Here is a 22360-nt window from a genome sequence, read left to right on the forward strand (position 1 = left end):
TTGAAATAACCAAATGTGTGGTAATAGTAACACAAACAGGGCAAGGTCTTCTAGTGCTACTATAACAAAGCTCCACATACTGGGTGGCCTAACCAACTGAATAATGCCTCAGTTCTGGATGCCAGCAGTTTAAGATAAGGTAGGTTGGTTTCTACTGTACAGCCATGGGAGAGAATGTGTTTATGACTTCTTCTAGCTTCTTGTGGTTTGCTGGTAGACTTTGGTGTCATTGGCTTCTGGATGCATCATCCAGGTCTCTGGCTTCATCTTCATATGACAATTACCCTGTGTGCTTCTGCTTTCAAATTTCTCATTTTTATAAAAATGCCAGTCATATGGGATTAGAGTTCACCACAATGACCTCGTTTTAACTTGATTACCACTGCAAGACTTCTCTCCAAGTATGGGACATTGTGAGGCACTGAGAATTAGAATTCCGACATATCTGTGATCAAGATAAGGAGGCATAATTCAACCCCTAACAGGCAGTGACAGTGGACCTGATGAAAGGAGGAAAGACTTTAGATATTGAGAGAAAAGTTACTGGCTTAATTGATTACGACTTCTGGGATTTAACGTACAGACATGGTTCCGATGATGCCATTTACTTTTTTCAAAGGGCATAAGGGAATAAGTCCATTTTCAAGGTGGTAATTGGTTGTTAAAATGGTCAGTCAGTGAAATAGCCACATGACACGCCATAGGTAATTGGACTGGAGACTTTGATTTAGGAATCGTGTTTCTGCTCGTGGAACAGACAAGTTTGTAAAAATGAAAGTCAGACACAGAAAAGAACAGAGAAATCCTCTGACATTTGTAGAAATACAAATGAGAAAGGAGACTAGAAAAAAAAAAAAAAACAGCCCCACAATGGGAGAGAATGTATAAAGGCTGCTCTAAAGGAAGAGTTTTTAAAGGAGTAGGAAGTGAGCATTGATTAACACTGTGAAAATCTTCTGGGAGGTTCAGGAAGATGAGAACGGAAGTCTCTGTAGTGGTGAGCTGCTGGAAGCCATGGCAAGAACAATTTTTGGCCAGGGTTGGTGGCCGAGTAAGCATGTGGGTGGTGATGAGATGCAAAGAATGGAAGAAGACTGTGCTTACATGGCAAGTTGGAAGGAGGGAAATGCAGTTGAGTCTGGAGTGCAGATTGGATTGAGGATTCTGTGGTTTGTTTTTTTGTTGTTGTTTTGTTTTCATCTCTTTAAAGATTGGAGAGAACTGCATGAGAACAAGAAATAATGGAAAGGAAGAATAACGATGGGGAGATTTAAGATAGAAGAGAGAGGATACTCAGGATAGCAAATTTCTAGAGGAACTGAAAGGTGATAGAGTCCTAAGGAATTACCTGAACTAAGAAAAAAAAAAATCAAAAACTAATTCCTCGCTTGCATTAAGGGGAGTTAGAAAGGGTGAGTTAATGGTACATTTCTAGTCTTTTCACAAAAGGTTCTAACTCGATCAGTGAAGACTGAGAGAGAAGCTGTAGTATTACTTTGAGTTTTTATTTTTGTGATTTAAGGAAAACACTGTGAACAGTGGGACTTTGAGGGTTCTGCTTCTACCAGTTGTGCATTTCATCTGACTACAAAGGAAGATATGATGGAACAGACTGGCATGCATTAGCAGTTTGTACATTTAGTAAAAAGATTGGTAGCTTTTAGGGCTATAGCATTTCCTAAATGACTGTTTATCATATCTGAACAAAAAAGGTATATATGCTATTGGAATTTGATAATAAAATTCCTATATCATTATTGTTACCATACCATATTAGAATCCTTTGCCAAAGGCAATAATAACTCTAATATTTTTAAGATATTAACCAACTTTACAAAGTGGTTTTACTTTTAAATCATCAAACCCAGAAAATTATGTGGTTTCCTTTAGTGATCTCAGGGAAAGATCAATGTTCTTTCTTACAAAGTAACTTTTTTTCTTTATAGATATTCTGTTAAAGTTGCATTACTTCATCCTGTTACCATACACGTGCGCATATCCAAGCCAGATGCATTCATCAAGCTTCAGGTTCTAGAAAATGAAGAAACTATGGTGAGCGTTGTTGGCAAAGGTCAAGCTATAATCCCAGCATTTAACTTCTTGGGGAGTGAAAAAGCTTTGAGCTCCCAATGTAAGTGTACCTTTTTGAATTGGGTACTTGGATTCATAAATAGATATTTATATTTTCATGATATTATGACATGAAAATCATTACTCTCGATATAATGCTTTCACTGGATGAGTAAATAAACAGTTATCCATGAATAGTGATTAATAGTAATAGTGTGAGGTATATCATTAATTCAGTGCTTTAGTGGCTTCCTCTTTTTATATTTCTGAAAGATTTATTTGTATTTTAAAGTCAGAGTTACAGAGAGAGAGGGAGAGACAGAGAGAGAGATCCTCCATTCACTGGTTCATTCCCGATAGGACCATAACGGCTAGGGCTTGGCTTGGCCAGAGCCAAAAGCCAAAAGCTTTGTTCCATATCTCCCACATGAATGCCAGGGGCCCAAGCACTTGGGCCATCTTCTGCTGCTTTTGCAGATGAATTAGCAGGGAGTTGGATCAGAAGTAGAATAGCTGGGACCCAATCCCCACTCATATGCTAGCATTGCAGGCAGCAGCCTAATCTGCAGTGCCATAACACTGTCCCCACAAGTGGAAAATTACGGAGGAATGGTTTTATCAGAATGGTGCCTATGAAATGCATTAAATCTTCTGTTCTGCTTATATTTAAAAATGAAAAAAAGAGAATCTGAAACTCCTTATAGTCATGCTACTCAGAAAATAAAATAGTGCCTGCTTCTCTACTTTTTTATTTACATTTTAAACAAAATTGGGATCTTACCTATTTTGCCAATTGATACCTCTTCAGTTTTTTCTTTGTAGCATTGGTTGTGACCTCTAGGCCAATGTTGAATAAAATTGATAATGATATATTTCCATTATATTTCTATTTTTAAATAACAAGGCTTGTTGCAAGTTTCATTGTCTTAAGTTGTAGTTAACGTCTAAAAATTGGCCTTTATTAAGGTTAAGAAAGTTCTTTCTATTGATTACTGTGAATTTCAATTGGGAATGAATTTGAACCCCATCTTCTTTTTCGATGTTTCTAAAAATCATTAAATCTTATCCCTTTGAATTTCATAATTTGATTCTTTTTTATTTTTTAACTTTTATTTAATGAATATAAATTTCCAAAGTACAGCTTATGGATTACAATGGCTCCCCCCCCCCCATAACTTCTCTCCCACCAGCAACCCTCCCCTTTCCCACTCCCTCTCCCCTTCCATTCACATCAAGATTCATTTTCAATTCTCTTTATATACAGAAGATCAGTTTAGTATGTATTAAGTAAAGATTTCAACAGTTTGCACCCACATAGCAACACAAAGTGAAAAATACTGTTGGAGTACTAGTTATAGCATTAAATAAGGGTGTACAGCACATTAAAGACAGAGATCCTACATGATATTTTTTTAAAAACAATTGTTTAATTTTCTATGCAATATCCAATTTAAAACCAAGTTTTTTTTTTCATTTTCAATTCTCTTTATATACCGAGGATCGATTCAGTATATACTAAATAAAGATTTCATCAGTTTGCACCCACACAGAAACACAAAGTGTAAAAATACTGTTTCAGTACTAATTATAGCATTACTTCACATTGGCAGCACATTAAGGACAGATCCCATAATTTGATTCTTAAAGGTGAGCTCCTTGCATTCTTGGAATAGTTTGTATTTGGCTATGATGTTTTAATGCATTCTTATCCTGAGAGTACATGATTTTATTTGGATTGGTGGATCAAATTCATGACTTTGTATCTCTATGATCATCTTCCTGCCTGAGTATGCACCTTCGCATTATTCTTTCCTGATTCTCAAGTTGAAATTATGACAAATTCTTGAGATTAATGTGGAAATGTTCTAATTTTTCTAATTTTGTAAAACATTTAAATGTTACAGTAATCATTTATGTTTTTTAAGTTCCTTAGATTTGACCTCAGAACTCTACATCCTATGCTTTCAGGGTATGCACTTTTACTGTTTTTTACTTTATTTTTTTTTGACAGGCAGAGTTAGACAGTGAGAGAGAGAGACAGAGAGAAAGGTCTTCCTTCTATTGGCTCACCCCCCAAAATTTTTGAGGGCTTTAATATTTCATTTTTATAATATGTATTTTTATTTCAAAGTCACAAATTCATCTAGTATTTCAAATTTATTCACATAAAATTACATGCAGACTAATCTCTTTTCAATGTTTGTACAACCATTATTAAATATTGTTTTTAAAGTTTTATTTTTGATTATATTTTTCCAAGGTTTCACTATATTATTGATCTTTTCTTAGAAATAATTCCTGTATTTATTAATCAAATTTTAATGGCTTTGTTAGATTTGAAAACTACTTCATTATTTTTTTTACTTTTTATAATTTTATTCAATATTTTAAAAATATTAGTAATAGTACAAGATGAAAAGGAGTTTCCTGGACACGACAATAGGAATTTCCTTTTAGGTTGAAAATGATACATTTTTCTGTGCCACGGGATTCCAATATAATCCCATCAAGGTGGCATGTACCAAAGCCATCTCACTAGTCCAAGTGATCAATTTCAGTTCACAATTGATGACTCTGATAGGTCTAAGAGTCAAAGGGATCACACAAACAAGACTAGTGTCTGCCAATCCTAACTGATAGAATCAAAAAGGGAGAGAAGGATCCAATATGGGAAGCGGGATACACAGCAGACTCATAGAATGGCAGATGTCCTAAACAGCACTCTGGCCTCAGAATCAGCCCTTAAGGCATTCGGATCTGGCTCAAGAGCCCATGAGAGTATTGTAGGCATAGAAAGCCAAGACATCATGGGAAAAAAAAAAAAAAGAAGAAGAAGACCTAAATGAAAGATCTCTGTGAGTGAGATCCCAGTGGAAAGAACGGGGCCATCAAAGAAGGAGGTACCTTTCTCCAAAGGGAGGAGAGAACTTCCACTTTGACTATGACTCTATTGGAATAAGATCAAAGTCAGCAAACTCTAAAGGCTTCCATAGCCTTGGCAACTCATGACTAGAGCCTAGGGAGATTACTGATGCCATAAACAAGAGTGTCAAATTGTTAAGTCAGCAACAGGAGTCACTGTGTACTTACATCTCATGTGGGATCTGTCCTTAATGTTTTGGCTAATGTGCAGTGATGCTATAACTAGTACTGAAACAGTATTTTTACACTTTGTGTTTCTGCGTGGGTACAAACTGATGAGATCTTTACTAAGTATATACAGAATCGATCTTCTGTATATAAAGATAATTGGAAATGCAAAAAAAAAAAAAGCTGGTGTTAAATTGGAAATGGCATAGAAAATTAATTAATTTTTTAAAAATATCATGTAGGATCTCTGTCTTTAATGTGCTGTACACTGTTATTTAATGCTATAACTAGTACTCCAACAGTATTTTTTCACTTTGTGTTGCTATGTGGGTGCAAACTGTTGAAATCTTTACTTAATATATACTAAACTGATCTTCTGTATATAAGAGAATTGAACATGAATCTTGATGTGAATGGAAGGGGAGAGGGAGCGGGAAAGGGGATGGTTGCGGGTGGGAGGGAAGTTATGGGAGGGGGGAAGCCATTGTAATCCATAAGCTGTACTTTGGAAATTTGTATTCATTAAATAAAAGTTTAAAAAAAAGAAAATGATACATTTTTAATAATTTTTTTAAAGATTTACTTAGTTTTATTTGGAAGTCAGAGTCAGAGAGAGAGAGAAGTCTTCTATCTGCTGGTTCACTCCCCAAATGGCTGCAACGGGCATGGCTGGTTGTGTACTCTGTGTTTCTGAGGGCTGGGATGACTTTAGTGTTGATTTCTTTCCCGAACAGTGATGAACGACTGTTGCCTCATCTTTTTACTGACATTTTTAATCTGGTCTACCCACTTGTTTCTGCTAATAAACCAAAGCTTGTGGACTATGATCCTGAGACCTGGATTCAGTTCCCAGGTCCCAGCTACACTTCTCTGGTCTTTTGGGGCATTTGGGAAAGTGAAACAACAGATGGAAGCACTTTATCTCTCGCTCTCTCTGACTCTCTCTCTCTCTCTCCCTCTCTCTCTCTCTATCTCTCCCCTCCTTTACCTCTCCACTTCCTTTTAAATAAATAAAAACTTTAAAATGGAAAATGTGTATTATGAAAAAAACTGCACATATTGCAAACTTTTTCTGTACCAAAATAAGCTTATTTTTAAATTCCATTTCATCCATTATTTTTTTTCTTTTTTTTTCTTTTTTAAATTTTTTTTCTCTTTCATCCATTATTTTTATATTTAATCTTTTAAAACTTTCCTCTTCATTTAAATTTTATCAAGTGACTTTTTTCTTAATTTCACCAGTTTAAATTTTAGCTGTATTTTAAGTCTTGTTTTAAATAAATATACTTCATACATATATTTTTCAAAAATAAAGTTTCATATATTGCTTAGGATGCTATACATAGTGTCATTATGTGAATCACAGCCTGTGGTTTAATTTAGATTTTTAAAATCTTAAACTTTTATATTTTTATAATGTTAATCTGCAATTTTTGGAAGGAACTCTACTTGATTACACTGTGTTATTTCCTTATTTTGATTTTTATAGTCCTAGATTTGACTTACAATCATTTTATTGGCAAGTTGTTCTTAAAGATTTAGTTATTTATTTGAAATGAGCAATTACAGAGAGGGAGAGGGAAAGATGGAGAGAAAGAGGTCTTCCATCCACCGGTTCACTCCCTTAATGGCTAGGACCCAGAGGCTTCTTCCAGATCTCCCACTTGGGTGCAGGAGTTGAAGCCCTTGAATCATTCTCTGCTGCTTTCCCAGGCACATTAGCAGGAGCTGGACTGGAAGTGGAGCAGCTGGAAATGGAACTTGTGCCTATATGCAATGTGGGTGCTGCAAGCGGTGGCTTAACCCACTACTGTACAGCACCAGCCCTGGCAAAAATTTTTAAGTCTTTATTTATTCATTTATTTGAAAGACAAAGTGACAGAGAGGGAGAGGCCCAAAGACATCATTCTTGTGCTAGTTTAGTCCCCCAAATTCTCACAACACCCAGATCTGGATGCCATCCTGGTCTCCCACATGTATGGCAGGGACCCAAATACTCAGGTCATCCCTTTCTCCCTTCCCAGGCATATCAGCAGGAAGCAAGATGGGAAGCAGAGCAGCGGGAACCTGATTTGGCACTCTGATATCAGATGCCCACATTGCTAGCAGCAGCTTAATAATATGTGCCCCACTACTGGCCCCATTATTGAAATATTTTTACATTTATATTCCCAAGTATCATTATTTTTCTTGTTATTTATTTTTAAAAATTGTTTATTAACAAGAATTATATATATTTTGGAGGTATAGCATGGCATTTCAATACATGAATACAGTGTGTACCAAACATCACAGGAAGCAACATTTCCTCTTCTTGGACATTACTTATGAACTTCGAAGTTCCTGTCTTCCATTTGCTCATAAAGTGATAATGGTTTATTTTGGACAATAGTCCCCATATGTTGCTGGGGTGACACATTCATGCTATTCATTCTGATTTGGCATTATAGTTGGTGAACAAATGTACTAATCATATATCTCTTGAATACTCGTGTAAATTAGATTTATCTCTGTTACTTAAAAGTTAAATTCTGTATAAGTCTTTGAATGCATTCTATCTCTATGTGATTGTATAATATAAGGCACATAATTAGAGAGAAAAGGCCTTTGTTTCCTGTCACTCTTTTAACTAGTAATTATAATTATATTCCTAACAGTCTTGGTAGGGAGTTTGACTCCAGTTCTCCATGAACAGTAAATTAAAGCTTACTTAGACATCAAGGTACACAAAGCCGCAGGAATCCTTCTGTTCAGATCCTTAGAATAATTTTAAGTGATTTGAATTATCTAAATAAGTGATTTTTTTTTAAATTTAAAAATAACTACTTTTCATTTTAAATTAAAATTGAAATGATTAAAAATCCTTAGAATTATTTTTTTAAAAGAAAAAATAGATGCCCCCAAAGCAGGGACAGGTCTTTATCTTGTCTTATTAACCCTGGGAACAACATGTGAACTTTCATTATAGCCCAGGGGTATGTCTTTTCAGTATAAATAGGACTTAGAGGGGCAGACAGCTGGAAATACATCACACCGTGATGACATAATTAGGGCACAAAAGTAGTGTTTTACAACACAGACAAATGGGAAATGCACTGTATTCATTAGTAGGGCTGAGCCTGGATCAAGCTCTAGCACTCCTTGTTCTCTTTGTAGAATATCCCTTTGCTCTCTTCGTGTGCCTTTCATCTCTGAATATGCCCTTGGGTTGTCCTCAATACTCAGTTTGCATCACTATTTTGTGGTTTCTCACTCAAATCTATGCTCATTCCACTTATATTTTTGTCTTCAGATACATCAATACTATTAATGAGAATACTGATACATTTGTGTGTACAGGATATAGTAGATAATCTTGGCATTTATTCTGTATACAAACATTCATCCCATGTATAAGGAGGGATTAAACCCCATTGCAAATATTTAGAAATCTAAAGAAAGCCAGTAACAAAATCTTAAATGCAGACCTCTTTGGATTTGTATTATCTCATGGAAATTTACAGAATATTTTTATATCTTATGATATTCAAGAATAAAATGTAGTATTGATACTCATGCCACACAGTTAGTATAAAATTAATTATTTCCCACAAAATGTACAACTAGGGCATTTGCACATTTGAGAAAGCACTATGGACTGGAGACAGTAAAATCTTTTATTTTGTACACTTGTATAATGCTACTACTGATAGTGATTGGTGATAATCCCAACCTTCTTTTTCTACACAAATATTTTTACAAGAGATTGTCCAATCTGCAAAATATTCAATAATTTTAATATTTTCTTTCTTAATTAAAAAAAACTGGTGTACATGACTTCCTGAACTTGTATGTGTGTGTGTGTGTGTGTATGATAAATACCAAAATTAGAACTAATGAATCAATGGCCACATGCAGTTTTAATTTTTCTACACATTGTCAAATTGCCCTCAACTTAGTTTGTTTAACTTTATTCTCTTTTAGCCATAATCCCATGATTGACACAATTTTTGTTCCTTTATCTTAATTATTTGTTTCCTTATCTTATTTATTCTAATATATATATATATTTATTATTCTAATTTGCATTTCTCTAACAACTACTGATGTTGAGCTCTATGTGTGCTGTGTATAACTTATCCAGTGAAGTGAGTGAAATGTCCATTCACAGTTGCACCCATATTTTAATGGTTGTCTTGGTTATTAAACAGTTTTTTGTAATTAATATTCCACATATTCTAAATGCAAATCCTTCATCCAATCTGTAGATTTATCCTATAACTGTGGGAGTTTTGGAGAATTAGCCCCAGAGCTATTCTCCCTCACTCTACATATACATGGGTGATTCACATTAGCGTTAGGTATTAACACCTGAAGCAACCCATCAAAAAATCTACTTCCTCCCTGGGACATCTGGTAACAATCCTACTGTACACTGCAGCACCAAGACATTAACAATTTGCATTAAATTTTTCTCTGCCACTGGAATCTACCCAGTGGGCATAGGGAAGAACCTACTTGGCATTCTACCACTTTGGACTCATACCCTCCAGCCTGAAGTTTCTTTTAATCTTGTAATCACCCTGTAGGGCTAGAATCGGGTTTAGTTCACATCTATTCATCCTAGGACTAGCACTTTTGGTATTATCAGCCACAGCACCAGTTGAACTCTCCTAGCAGGACCTGAGGAAGGATCCATCCATATCACATAGTCCTAGAACCATTACAATTGGTGCCACAAGCTACAACGTCACTCAGACTTTTTAATAGGATGTGGGGGAAGCCACTGTTGTCTTCCTCAGAACCAAGAACAAGACCCCGGTTATTACATTCACCAGAGAGACTAACCCTGCACTCTCTGTAGACCAAATATACAGACTCAAGGAAAGCCTTATTCATTCCAAAGCCACACATCTATCCCTATGAACTGCAGCAGACTGCACCTCTGGTTCACTAAACGACACAGCTGACATTGATGAAGACAAAAGAAATCACTAAGAGACTACACTTCTGGGATCACCTAAAGCCAAAGCCAAAGCAACAAGCCAAGTGATACCCTGCATTCCAGCTAAACCATAAACTCTTTTCTAATGAAACCTAGTCTGTAAAGGAGGCATACACACATCAGATATGCATCAAAAAGGGGGCACAGAAGACATGAAGAAGGAAAGTAGTATGAGCCTCCAAAACAATACAATATTTCTCCTGAATTAGATCTTGAACTGAAGGAAATCTATGAAATTAAAGATATACAAATCAAAACGATGATCATAAAGAACTCAGTGAGATGCGAGAGAATACAGATATATAGATAAAAGAACTGAACAAATCAATGAGTGACATTAAGGAAAATATTGCTTAAAAGATAGACTTCATTAAGGAGAACCAAATAGAAATTTTACAGATGGAATCTTCTATCAGTGAAATAAAAAATATGATTGAGAGCTTGAACACCAGAATTGGCCAAGTGGAGGAATTAATTTCTGACTTCAAGGACAAGAATTTTGAAATAATCCAATCAGTCAGAAATGAAAATATTAAAATAAATGAAGAAAGTCTACATGAAATATGGAATACCATTAAATGGCCAAATATTTTATTGTAGATGAAGAAGAAGAAGGAGAAGGAGAAGGAGGGAAAAGGAGAAGGAGAAGGAGAAGAAGAGGAGGAGGAGAAGAAGGAGGAGGAGGAAAAAGAAGAAAAGCAGGAGGAGGAGGGGAAGGGGGAGGAAGAGGAGGAGGAGGGGAAGGGGAGGAAAGGGAGGAGGAGGAAGAAGGGGAAGAGGAGTAAAAGGAGGAGGAGAATAAAAAAAGCATTGAGAACCTGCTAAATGAAATAATAGTTGAAAATTTCTCATATCTTGAAAGAGACATGGACATCCAGATACAAAAGTCTAAATAACCCCAAGCAGACTCAACCAAAACAGATCTTCTCCAAGGAATATTGTAGTCAAATTATTAGAAGTTAAAGACAAGGAGAGAACTCTAAAGCCATTAAGAGAAAATTGTCAAGTTACATATAAAGGAAAACCAATTAAATTAACATCAGGCTTCTCAGTGGAAACCCTAAAGGCCAGAAGAGAATAGGTCTAAACCAACAAACAAACAAACAAAAAACCTTCCAACCAAGAATATTATATCCAGCAAAGGTATCCTTTAAAAGTGAAGGAGAAATAAATTATTTTCCAGATCAGCAAAAACAGAGAATTCACCACCACCATACCAGACTTACAAGAAATCCTAAAGGAGGTCTTGCATTCAAATTCACCAACAGAGCAAGAGAATCATTGTCCAGTCAACAAAATGGCAAGTCATAGTTCTTATCTATCAACACTAACCTTGAATTTAAACGGATTATATTCACCAACCAAAAGATTTAGGTTGGCTGAATGACTCCACTCTATGCTGTCTACAAGAAACAAACTTCACAAACAAAGATACATACAGAATGAAAGTGAATAGTTTCAAAAAGCTATACCAGGCAAATGGAAACCAAAAGCAATTATATCAGATGAAACAGATTTTAAAACAAAAACTGTAAAAAGAGATGAAGATGGACATTATATTTTGATAAAAGCTCATTTCAATAAGACCTAACAATCATAAATAAATATGCACCCAACACAAAATACCCAGATATATAAAGCAAATACTATTAGAGGGAGAGATAGACTCCAATAAAATAATAGTGGATGACTTCAACACCCCACTCTCATCAGTGGACAGATCATCCAGACAAAATTCAATGAGGATACACTGGAGTTGAGCATTAATTGTTTACATTAAAAACAAGAAATGTCTCAAATTAAAGATCTAATGATGCCTCTTGAAGACTTAGGGAAAAATAAAAAACAAAGCAAACACCAAATCACCAGGAGGCGAGATAATAGGAATCAGAAGGTAAATATATGGCATTGAAACAAAAAAAAAATCAGCAAAACAAAAATTTGGTTGTTTGAGAGTACAAACAAAATAGATAAGATTCCTGCCAAAGAAAAATTTAGAAAAAAACTAAAATAAATTAAATTAGAGACAAAAAGGGAGGCATTAGAACTGACACTGCTGAAATACAAAAAGATCAGAAGATACTACTAGGAAGAAATACATACTGAAAAACTGGGAAACCCTGAAGAAATGGATAAATTTCTAGATTCATATAACCTACCAAAATTAAATCAGGAAGAGACAGACAACCTAACCAGACTTAACAGCAATGAGATCAAAGCAGTAAACAAAATTCTCCTATCAAGAAAAAGTTTGGGATCTGATGGTTTTACCTCTGAGTTCTACAAAATATTCAAACAAGTAATTCCAATACTCTTCAAACTCTTCCAAAGCATTGAACAGGATAAAACTCTGCCAAACTCCTTTTATGAGGCCAGCATTACTTTTAGACCAAAACCAAAGGCACAACATGAAAACAAAACTACCAATCTATATCTTTAGTGAACATAGATACAAAGATTCTAACAAAATATTAGCACATTGACCAAAATCACATAAAAAAATCATACATCAATGATCAAGTGGGATTTATCCCAGAAGTGCAAGGGTGGTTCAACATCTGTGAAGCAATAAATGTCATAAATCACATCAATAGGATGAAGAACAAAAACTATATGGTCATCTCAGTAGATGGAGAGAAAGCATTTGACACTATTCAACACCTCTTTATGATAAAAACCCTCCTCAAACTTGGAAGCAGTGTTTCTCAAAATTATAAAGCTATAGCTCACAAACCAAGAGCCAATATCAGACTGAATGAAGAAAAGCTGAAAGCATTTCACCTCAAATCTGGAACAAGACAAGTATGTCCACTTTTGCCACTGTTGTTCAATGTAGTACTGGAAGTTTTAGCAAGAGCAGTTAAGAAGGAGAAAGACAGAAAGTGCATCAATATTGGAAAAGAGGTGATCAAATTATCATGTTTGCAGGTGATATGATGTTGTACATGGACAAATCTAAACACTAAACCGAGAAACGATCAGAATTAATAAACCAATTCAGTAAAATCACAGATGGCAAAACAAACATACAAAAATAATAGATTTCTTGTATGCTAATGATGAACTCACAGAGAAAGAAATCAAGAAAAAAAATCCCACTCACAATAGCCAAGAATCAAATATTTAGGAATAAATTCAACCAAAGAAGTGAAACATCTCTACAATGAAAGTTATCAGATATTGATGAAAGAAGTCATCAAGGATACAAAAAAATGGAAAGATATTCCTTGCTCAAGGATTGGGACAATCAATATCATTAAAATATCTAGATTACCTAAAGCAATCTACAGACTCAATACAATTTGTAATAACACACCAATGACATTCTTCACAGAATTAGAAAAAGCAATGCTAAAATTCATATGGAATCATGAAAGACCCAGATTAGCAAAAGATCCTGAACAAGAAAAATCAAGCTTGAGGCATTATAATAAAAGACTTCAAAGCATACTAAGAGGCTATAGTAATTAAAACAGTATGGTACTGGCATAAAAATTGATACATAGGTCAGTGGAACAGAACAGAACAGAAAGCCCAGAAATCAATTCATATACATACACTCACCTGACTTTTGACAGAAGTATACAGAACATGTAGTGGAATAAGGATAATTTCTTCAATGAATAGTGCTGGCAAAACTGGGTGGAAAAATCTAGAAGAATGAAATTAGATCTATACCTCTCACCATATACAAAAATCAACTCTCGATGAATCAAGGACCTAAATTTAAGACCCAGCACTATGAAGTTGTTGGAAGAAAACACAGGAGAAACACTCCAAGAAATTGATGTAGGTGATGGTTTCTTTTGGGACAAATTTTGCGACAAATCCCCAAAAGCACAGAAAACGAAACAAATGGGACTATATCAAACTCAGGGGCTTTTCCCAGCAATTGAAACAATCAATACAGTGAAGAGACATCTAAAAGAATGGGAAATAAATAGTTGCACACCATCTATCCAACTAAACATTAATATCCGTAATATATCAGTAACTTAAAAAACTCAACAACAACAACAACAAAAAACCTATCTGTTGAGAAATGAGCAAAGGATTTCAGTAGTTAGTTCTCAAAAAAAAAAGAAAAAAAATGGCCACAAATATATGAAAAAATGCTCAACATCACTAACCATCAAGAAAACTCAAATCAAAACCACAATGTGATATCACTTCATTCTTGTCAAAATGGCTAAAATAAAAGACAGTAAGAACAAATGCTGGTGAAAATTTGGACAAAGAGGAACATTTATACACTGCTGGTGGGAATGTAGCAGTCACTGTGGAAAACAGTGTGGATATTTCTTATGAACTAGAGATAGAATTGCCTTATCATCTGGCAATCCGACTACTGGCTATGTACCCAAAAGATTTGGACATACTGCATCAAAGAAATAACTGCAACTTCATGTTCATAGCAGCACTGTTAACAAAAGCCAAGATTTGGAATCAACCAAGGTATCCATCATCAGATGAATAAATAAAGAAAATTTAATATATGCATAATGGAATATTATTCAACTATAAAAAATGAAATTCTACCATTTTCAACAAAATGGTTGCAATCAGAGGACATCATGTTCAATGAAATAGGACAGGCCAGAAAGACAAATACCACATATTCTCCCTTATATATGGGAGCTAATTTTTTTTAAAAAAATCAAGCAAAAATAAAAAGGAAAGAAAAAGAAAAATATTTGTATCAGTATTGCTGAAAATATACTTTTTTTTAAAAAGGTTTATTTATTTATTTGAAAGGAAGAGCTACAGAGAAGTAGAGGCAGAGAGAGAGAGAGAGAGTCTTCGATCAGCTGGTTCACTCCTCAAATGGTGTCAATGGCTGGAGGTGGGCTGAGCCAGGAGCTTCCTCCATGCATCCCACACAGGTGCAGTGGCCCAAGGACTTAGGCCATCTTGAACTGCTTTCCCAGGCCATGGCAGAGAGCTGGAAAGGAAGTAGAACAGTAGAACAGCCAGGACTCAAACCAGAGCCAATATGGGATGGTGGGTGGGTGGGAGGGTGGTCATGGGGGGAAAAAACCACTATAATCCAAAAGTTGTACTTTTGAAATTTATATTTATTAAATGAAAGTTTTCTAAAAAAAAAACAATGATCTCAAAATGTCAATTTTGCTCATGTACATTACATTTTTGTACTTTGTATATTAATTACCCACATCAGGTAAAACATGATATTGGTATTTTTGCTTATATTTCAATAAGCAGAATACTTTTCACTTGAATCCACTTTGTTGCAAAAGACAAGATTTCATTGATTTTTATGGCCGAGTAGTATTCCATATTATATTTATACTATATTTTCTTTATCTTGTCATCAGTTGCTGGACATCAGAGTTGATTCCATATCATAAATATTGTGTATTGAGCTGCAATAAACATATGGTAAAGATAACTTTCATATGCTGATTTCACTTCTTTGGGTAAATTCCCAGAGTGGGATGGCTGGGTGATATGCTATATGTAGTATGCTATTTTTTTAGGAATTTTCATAATGTCTTGTATAATGGTAGTGAGTTGATTTTGATATAAGCTATAAGGTAGGATTCTTGTTTCATACTTCTGCATACATGGATCCAATTTTCCCAGTGCTATTTTTTGAAGAGACCATATTTTCTCCAGGGTATAATTTTGGCTCCTTTGTCAAAGATTAGTTGGTTGTAGCCTCATGGATTAATTTCTGGAGTTTCTATTCTGTTCCATTGTTCTGCATGTCTATTTTTGTGCCAGTAGCAGGCTAATTTAATTATAATTGCCCTGTAGTATTTTTGAAATCTGGTATTGGGGTACCTCATGCTTTGTTTTTTTTTTTTATTTTGTTTAAGATTGTTTTAGCTCTTTGGGGTCTCTGTGTTTTCATATAAATTTTAGCATTGATTTTTGTAGATCTGAGAAGAATCATTGGTATTTTAATTGGGATCACATTGAATCTGTAAGTTGCTTTGGGTCACATGGTCATTTTGATAATATTGATTGTTCAATCCACAAGCAAGGAAGATTTTTCCTATTTTTTGTGTCTTTCTCTATTTCACTCTTTAATGTTTTATAATTTTTACTATAGAGCTCTTCAAAATCCTTGGTTAAATGTATTCCAAGTTATTTACATTTTTGTAGTGATTGTTTAAGGGACTGATCTTACAAGTTGTTTTTCAGCCACGACATTGTCTGTGTATGCAAAGGCTATTGATTTCTCTATGTTGATTTTATATCCTGCCACTTTATCAAACTCTCTTATGATTTCCAATATTGTATCACTGGAACCTTTTAGTCTCCATATATAGAATCATGCCATCTTCATACAGGGATATTTTGACTTCCTTCTTTCCAATTTATTTCCCTTTGATTTCTTTTTCTTTCCTAATGGCTTTGGTCAAACTTCTAGAACTATTTTGGACAGAAATGGTGAAAGTGGGCATCCTTGTCTGGTTCCAGATCTTAGTGAAAATGCTTCTAGCTTTTCCTCATTCAATATAAGGCTGGCTGTGGGTTTGTCATAAATTGCTTTGATTGTGTTGAGTAATGTTCTTCCTGTCCCCAAAGTGCTGGAGGTTTTTATCATGAAATGATGTTATACTTATCAAATTCTTTCTCTGTATCTATTGAGTTAATCACATGTTTTTATTCTTTAATTTGTCAAGATATACATTTATTAATTTGCATATGTTGAACCATCCAGGGATAAATCTCACTTGTTCTGGGTGGTGGGGATTGTATTGGTATATTGTTGGATTTAATTAGCTAGTATTTTGTTGAGGATTTTTTGCATCTATATTCGTTAGGGATATTGGTCTATAGTTATCTTTCTTTGTTGTATCTTTTTCTGGTTTTGGAATGAAGATAAAGAGGGCTTCACAGAAGAACTTCGGAAGGATTCCTTGCCTTTTGATTATTGTGAATAGTTTGAGTAAAATTGGAATTATTTCTTCTTTAAATGTCTGGTAGAATTCATCATTGAAACCATCTTGTCCTTGGCTTTTCTTTGTCCAAGATGGTCCCAATTACTGACTAAACCTCCATATTGATTATTGGTCTATTTAGGTTTTTTGTATCTTCATGACTCAATTCTGGTAGATTGTATACGTCCCAAAATCTATCCATTTTCTAGATTTTCCAATTTATTTGCATAAAACTGTTTGTAGAATCCTGGTGATTTTTATTTATTTCTTTGGTATTTGTTATGATGTCTCCTTTTCATCTCTGATTTTGTTAATTTGTGTTGGTCCCCATGCACCCCTTTTCTTGGTTAGTTGGGCCAAAGCTGTACCAATTTTATTCATTTTTTCAAAGTATCAGCTCTTCATTTCACTGATATTTGAACTTGGAAAATACTAACATCGTTATAAAACTGAGCTTTCTTGTCCATAAACACACTATATCTCACAAATACTTGAGTCTTTGATTTATACACCAGTTTTCACAATTTTCAGTGGTATATTTTATACATATTTCATTAAATTTATGTCTAAGTATAATATTCTATGTGTGCTCCATCTAGGTCTCATATATATGTTAAACCATTTTTTGTGTGTATTTTCTTCCAGTGACTTCCAGAGCAAATTACATTAGTCTTTCCTTATCACAATTTCAGTTAGTGATGATAAATTACAGTCCAAAAATCTTAAGTGGAAAAGTCTAGTAATAAACAGTTCTTAAAACTGTTGTTGCATGCTATTCTGAGTGGCATCATGAAATCTGGTGCTGCTGCATCCTCCTTCCCTATCTTGTGAATCAACATCTTTGTGTAGCAGTATCCACCAGTATACTACCCATCCATTAGTCACCTAGGAGTTATCTCAGTTTTCAGATCATCTGTGGTAGTACTGCAGCACTTGTGTTTCCAAGGAGCCTTTATTTTACATAACTTTGGCCCCAAAACACAAAAGCAGTGATGTTGGCAATTTGGACATGCCACAAGTAAAGATGTATGTGCTTTACTTTAAGGAAAAGGGTGAAAGTGCAATAATATATTTTAGAGACTAAAATATCACATTCATATATCTTCTATCACAACATATTATAATTGTTCTATTTTATTAGTCATTGTAGTTGACATCTTCTTATTTGTTGTGCCTAATTTAGAAATTCTTGTGCCTAACTTATAAACTAAATTTCATCATAGGTGTCTACTTTCAGGTGAAAACATAGTATATATAGGACTTGGTATAAATCATGGTTTCAGGTAAAAAATGGTAGTCTTGAAACTCATGACTCACAGATACTCAAACTGAGTAACTTACTACAACAAATGTTTACTATCTCAGAGTTTTGGAAGATACAGTTCTGAAATAGTGGTTTTTGTCTACATTTATTTGTTTATTTGAAAGTCCAAGCTGGAGAAGGAAGGAGAGAGGGATGGAGGAATTTAAGGAGGGAGAGAGACAGAAAGAGAGAGAGAGACCATTCCCCTGCTGGCTCACTCCCCAGAGTGCCACAACAGCCAGCACAGAACCATGGCAATGCTAGGAGCCAAGAGGTTCATCTGGGTCTCCCACCTGGATGGCAGGGGCCCAAGCACTTGAGCCATCCTCCACTGTTTTTTCCAGGCCATTAGCAGGAAGCAAACCTGTGCTCATATGGGATACCAGAGTTACAGCAATGGCTTTATCCACTATGCCATAATGCCAGTCACTAAAATCGTTTTTGACTAGGTCATACTCCCACTGATTTCTTTCTGTGTATTTCTGTGTCATCCTTCTCTATCTTGACAACAAATGACATAGAGGTTGGGGTGAGCTCAAATTAGTTTGATCTCACTTTAGATCCTTCACTTATAATTAAGTTTGTAAATATTCTTATGTCAGGTAGATCACAGTCTAGGATGCTGAGTGAACAGATCTCTTTATAAGGTCACTGTTCCACAGCCACACTATACCATGGATAAAATAGCCTGTCTCAAATTCTTTTTCACTCTGCATTTCTGTTTAGAGAATTTCTATCATTAGTCTTCCAGTTTATTAATCTTTAATTCTGATTTTCAGAATCCTTAAAGTCTTTACAAGAGTTCCTTTTTTACATACAGTTAGATGAAAAATTTTATTTTGCTTCTTTATGTATTTCATTTTTTCTGTTGGTGTTCAGTATATCCATCTTTTCCCTTAAGTACGGAAACACATTTGTAATAACTGTTTCAAACACCCTGTTTGCTAAGTTCAATGCCTGTATTAGTTATGTGTCTACATCTAACTTTTTTCTCAAGTTATGATCACACTCCTTGCTTCTTTTTATAAACTATGTTGCACACTGTGACTGCTGTATTCCTAAGAGTCTTCATTATATTTCACTGAAATAATTTTGTCAAGGTAAGCAGTTTATTTTGTTAACAGGTTAGACTGAGACTGCCACAACTTGTTTCTGATTTAGATCAGATATACATCAGATCTAGAGTTGCTTTCATTCTAGGTAGCTCCACTTTTAAGCTTGACAATTTTCTAGGTTCTAAACCAAATTTTATGGGTGTTCACTAAATTCCTTTCACTTCAGAAATTCACTTCTCTCAACATTATGCAGCTGCTAGAATCTCCATTAAGCTCACAGTTTCCCACTAGTTCTTGCCTGCCAGTCATTGTTGAGAGTACAAGGGAAGTTTAGAATTTAGCTAAAGACCAAGCAGATCCCTATGCATATTTCTAAGCTTCTCAGATACTCATTTCTGGTACTCTACTAATAAATTTTTATTGTCCCCAAATTGTTATCCTTAAGGGAAGGGAAACATAATGTGACATCTCCAGTTCTTCAGATTTCTATCTGTGAGTGTCTTCCTGGCTGTGCACAGGGAATTCAGTACAAATGGTAAACAGCTGAGTTGCTAGGCTCAGAAAAACAAGATTGGAGTTCAGAGAACCTGAGACAATGACTATTGCCTAAGACTGTAGGCAAGATTAACTATTGGTTTAAATTAATTGATTTATACATCTTGTTCAATTTGGTCTCTCTCTCTCTCTCTCTCTCTCTCTCTCTGTGTGTGTGTATGTGTGTGTGTGTTAAGAAAACAACTTCATCTCAGATTTCACTGTGCTGTTTACCTTTGGTCTCTCAATAAATGTTTGATAAATTCATTAGTAGCATACAACAAATTTCCATTTTTAACTCCCCCAAATCTTATAAAAACTACTTGTTAATTACAAAATAATACAGAAAGAAATAAGAAATTAAGGCAGAAGAGGGGCCAGCACTGTGGCGTAGCAGGTAAAGCCACTGCCTGCAGTTCCGGCATACCATATGGGCACCAGTACGAGTCTTGGATTTCCACTTCTGATCCATCTCTCTGCTATGGCCATGGGAAAGCAGTAGAAGATGGCCCAAGTCCTTGGGCCCCTGCATCCGCATGGGAGACCCAGAAGAAGCTCCTGGCTCCTGGCTTTGGATTGGCACAGCTCTGGCCATTGCGGCCATTTGGGGAGAGATCCAGCAGATAGAAGACCTCTCTCTCTCTCTCTCTCTCTCATTGCCTCTGCCTCTCTGTAACTCTACTTTTCAAATAAATAAATAAATCTTAACGAAATAAAAGCAGAAGTGTTTTATGACTGTGTTGAAATACACATGACCTTTATTATTATTTTTTTTTTTTTAATTTTTGACAGGCAGAGTGGACAGTGAGAGAGAGAGAGAGAAAGGTCTTCCTTTACCGTTGGTTCACGCTCCAATGGCCGCTGCGGCCGGCGCACCACACTGATCCAAAGCCGGGAGCCAGGTTCGTCTCCTGGTCTCCCGTGGGGTGCAGGGCCCAAGCACTTGGGCCATCCTCCACTGCACTCCCTGGCCACAGCAGAGAGCTGGACTGGAACAGGGGCAACCGGGACAGAATCTGGCGCCCCAACCGGGACTAGAACCTGGTGTGCTGGCACCGCAGGCAGAGGATTAGCCTATTGAGCCGCGGCGCCGTACATACACATGATCTTGATTAGTAAGGAAGTGAGTTGTGAAGTATGGTGATGTTCAGTGACACAGATGAATGAGACATTGTTGCAAATTCTTTTAACAATCAACAGTTGTTCACAAATATGTACTGCACTATGGAGCTAACGTTCTGTTGTAGTCATGTATCTTAAGAGCAAAAATGTTTCCAAGAAGCCAATTATATTGTTTATTTGCAATAAACCAAAAATAATTCTCCCATTCTTTAGATAGATGTAACTAATTTAATAAAAATTTACATATCACACATTTAACACAAAATTAATATTTCTCCTATTTAGCAAGCAAGCAAGTCCTTTTACTTCATACCTCACCCAAGAAAGAGCCAGATGCAGCAGCTAAGAAGAAATCTACCCAAGGAAGTCAGAAATTCAATAAGGGTAAACTTGGAAGTACAATTGTAGACACTGGTCTGCCACTTTTGGAAGAGGAAGTTATCAATTTGCCCACGAGAGAAGAAAACTGTAGCACACCACAGCAGGTATATTTTCATTTGCATTCAAAAGAATCATGCCATTGCACTGCTCTTAAAAACATAACATAAAACAATCCTCTTCCTAAGAGTTGTCAATGCATAATATTTTCTACATTTAGTGCCACAAAGATACAACCAGAATTGAAGAATGAGACATTCTTGAACAATTCCTCTGTGCCAAAATCCTTAACTACATAACAAATTTCATCTGCAAGCTAATTCTATAATATGCATATAATTGTCTTATTTTCTAAATGAGTTTCAAGAGGCTACATAACTTCAAAGGTCACATATTAATAAGAGCACAAATTATAGATCACATATTAATAAAAACTGGCATGAATGTGCCATATGTTCAAGGAGAAAGGACAATGGATCTATTTTAAAGCAGCAGAAGAATTAATGAGATAACCATTAGAAAAAAAAACAAAGTAAAAGAAACTGAAAATAAAATGTAGAACAGAGGAATCATCATAAGTCAATAGAGACATGGTAGACTCTGGAGTAGGTGGTCCTGAGAAGATTACTTCCATATAGAAAGAAATAAAACTTGTCCCCAACTAGTGGTAAATAAAAGCGTGACCCAGATATTTTGCAGACATAGTTGTGAAATAAAATATTAATCTGTGAAAGTAATAATAGGGGATATAGATGAATATTTGTGAATGAAAAGAAAAGAAATCCCTGCACACCATCAACTTGGAGAAAATGCTCAAACTCATGGGCAATCTGAGTAGTGCAAAATATGAAAGCAGTGAGGTTTCCCTTCAAACATATTACATTGCCAAAAAGTAGGAAGTCAGATAATGTCA

At 35.3% G+C, this 22360-nt stretch overlaps 1 protein-coding gene across 1 annotated transcript in view; it reads left to right on the forward strand.

Annotated features, from left to right (window-relative positions):
• Window positions 1-22360, forward strand: part of ADGB (androglobin) — a 225895-nt gene that overhangs the window by 160011 nt on the left and 43524 nt on the right. The window contains exons 32-33 of the mRNA XM_062187283.1: window positions 1947-2131; window positions 21355-21554. Coding sequence (XP_062043267.1) covers window positions 1947-2131; window positions 21355-21554 — 385 coding nt within the window. The remainder of the gene's footprint in view (window positions 1-1946; window positions 2132-21354; window positions 21555-22360) is intronic.

Source organism: Lepus europaeus, chromosome 3 (genome assembly GCF_033115175.1).
Source record: "Lepus europaeus isolate LE1 chromosome 3, mLepTim1.pri, whole genome shotgun sequence".
NCBI classification, from domain to species: Eukaryota; Metazoa; Chordata; class Mammalia; order Lagomorpha; family Leporidae; genus Lepus; species Lepus europaeus.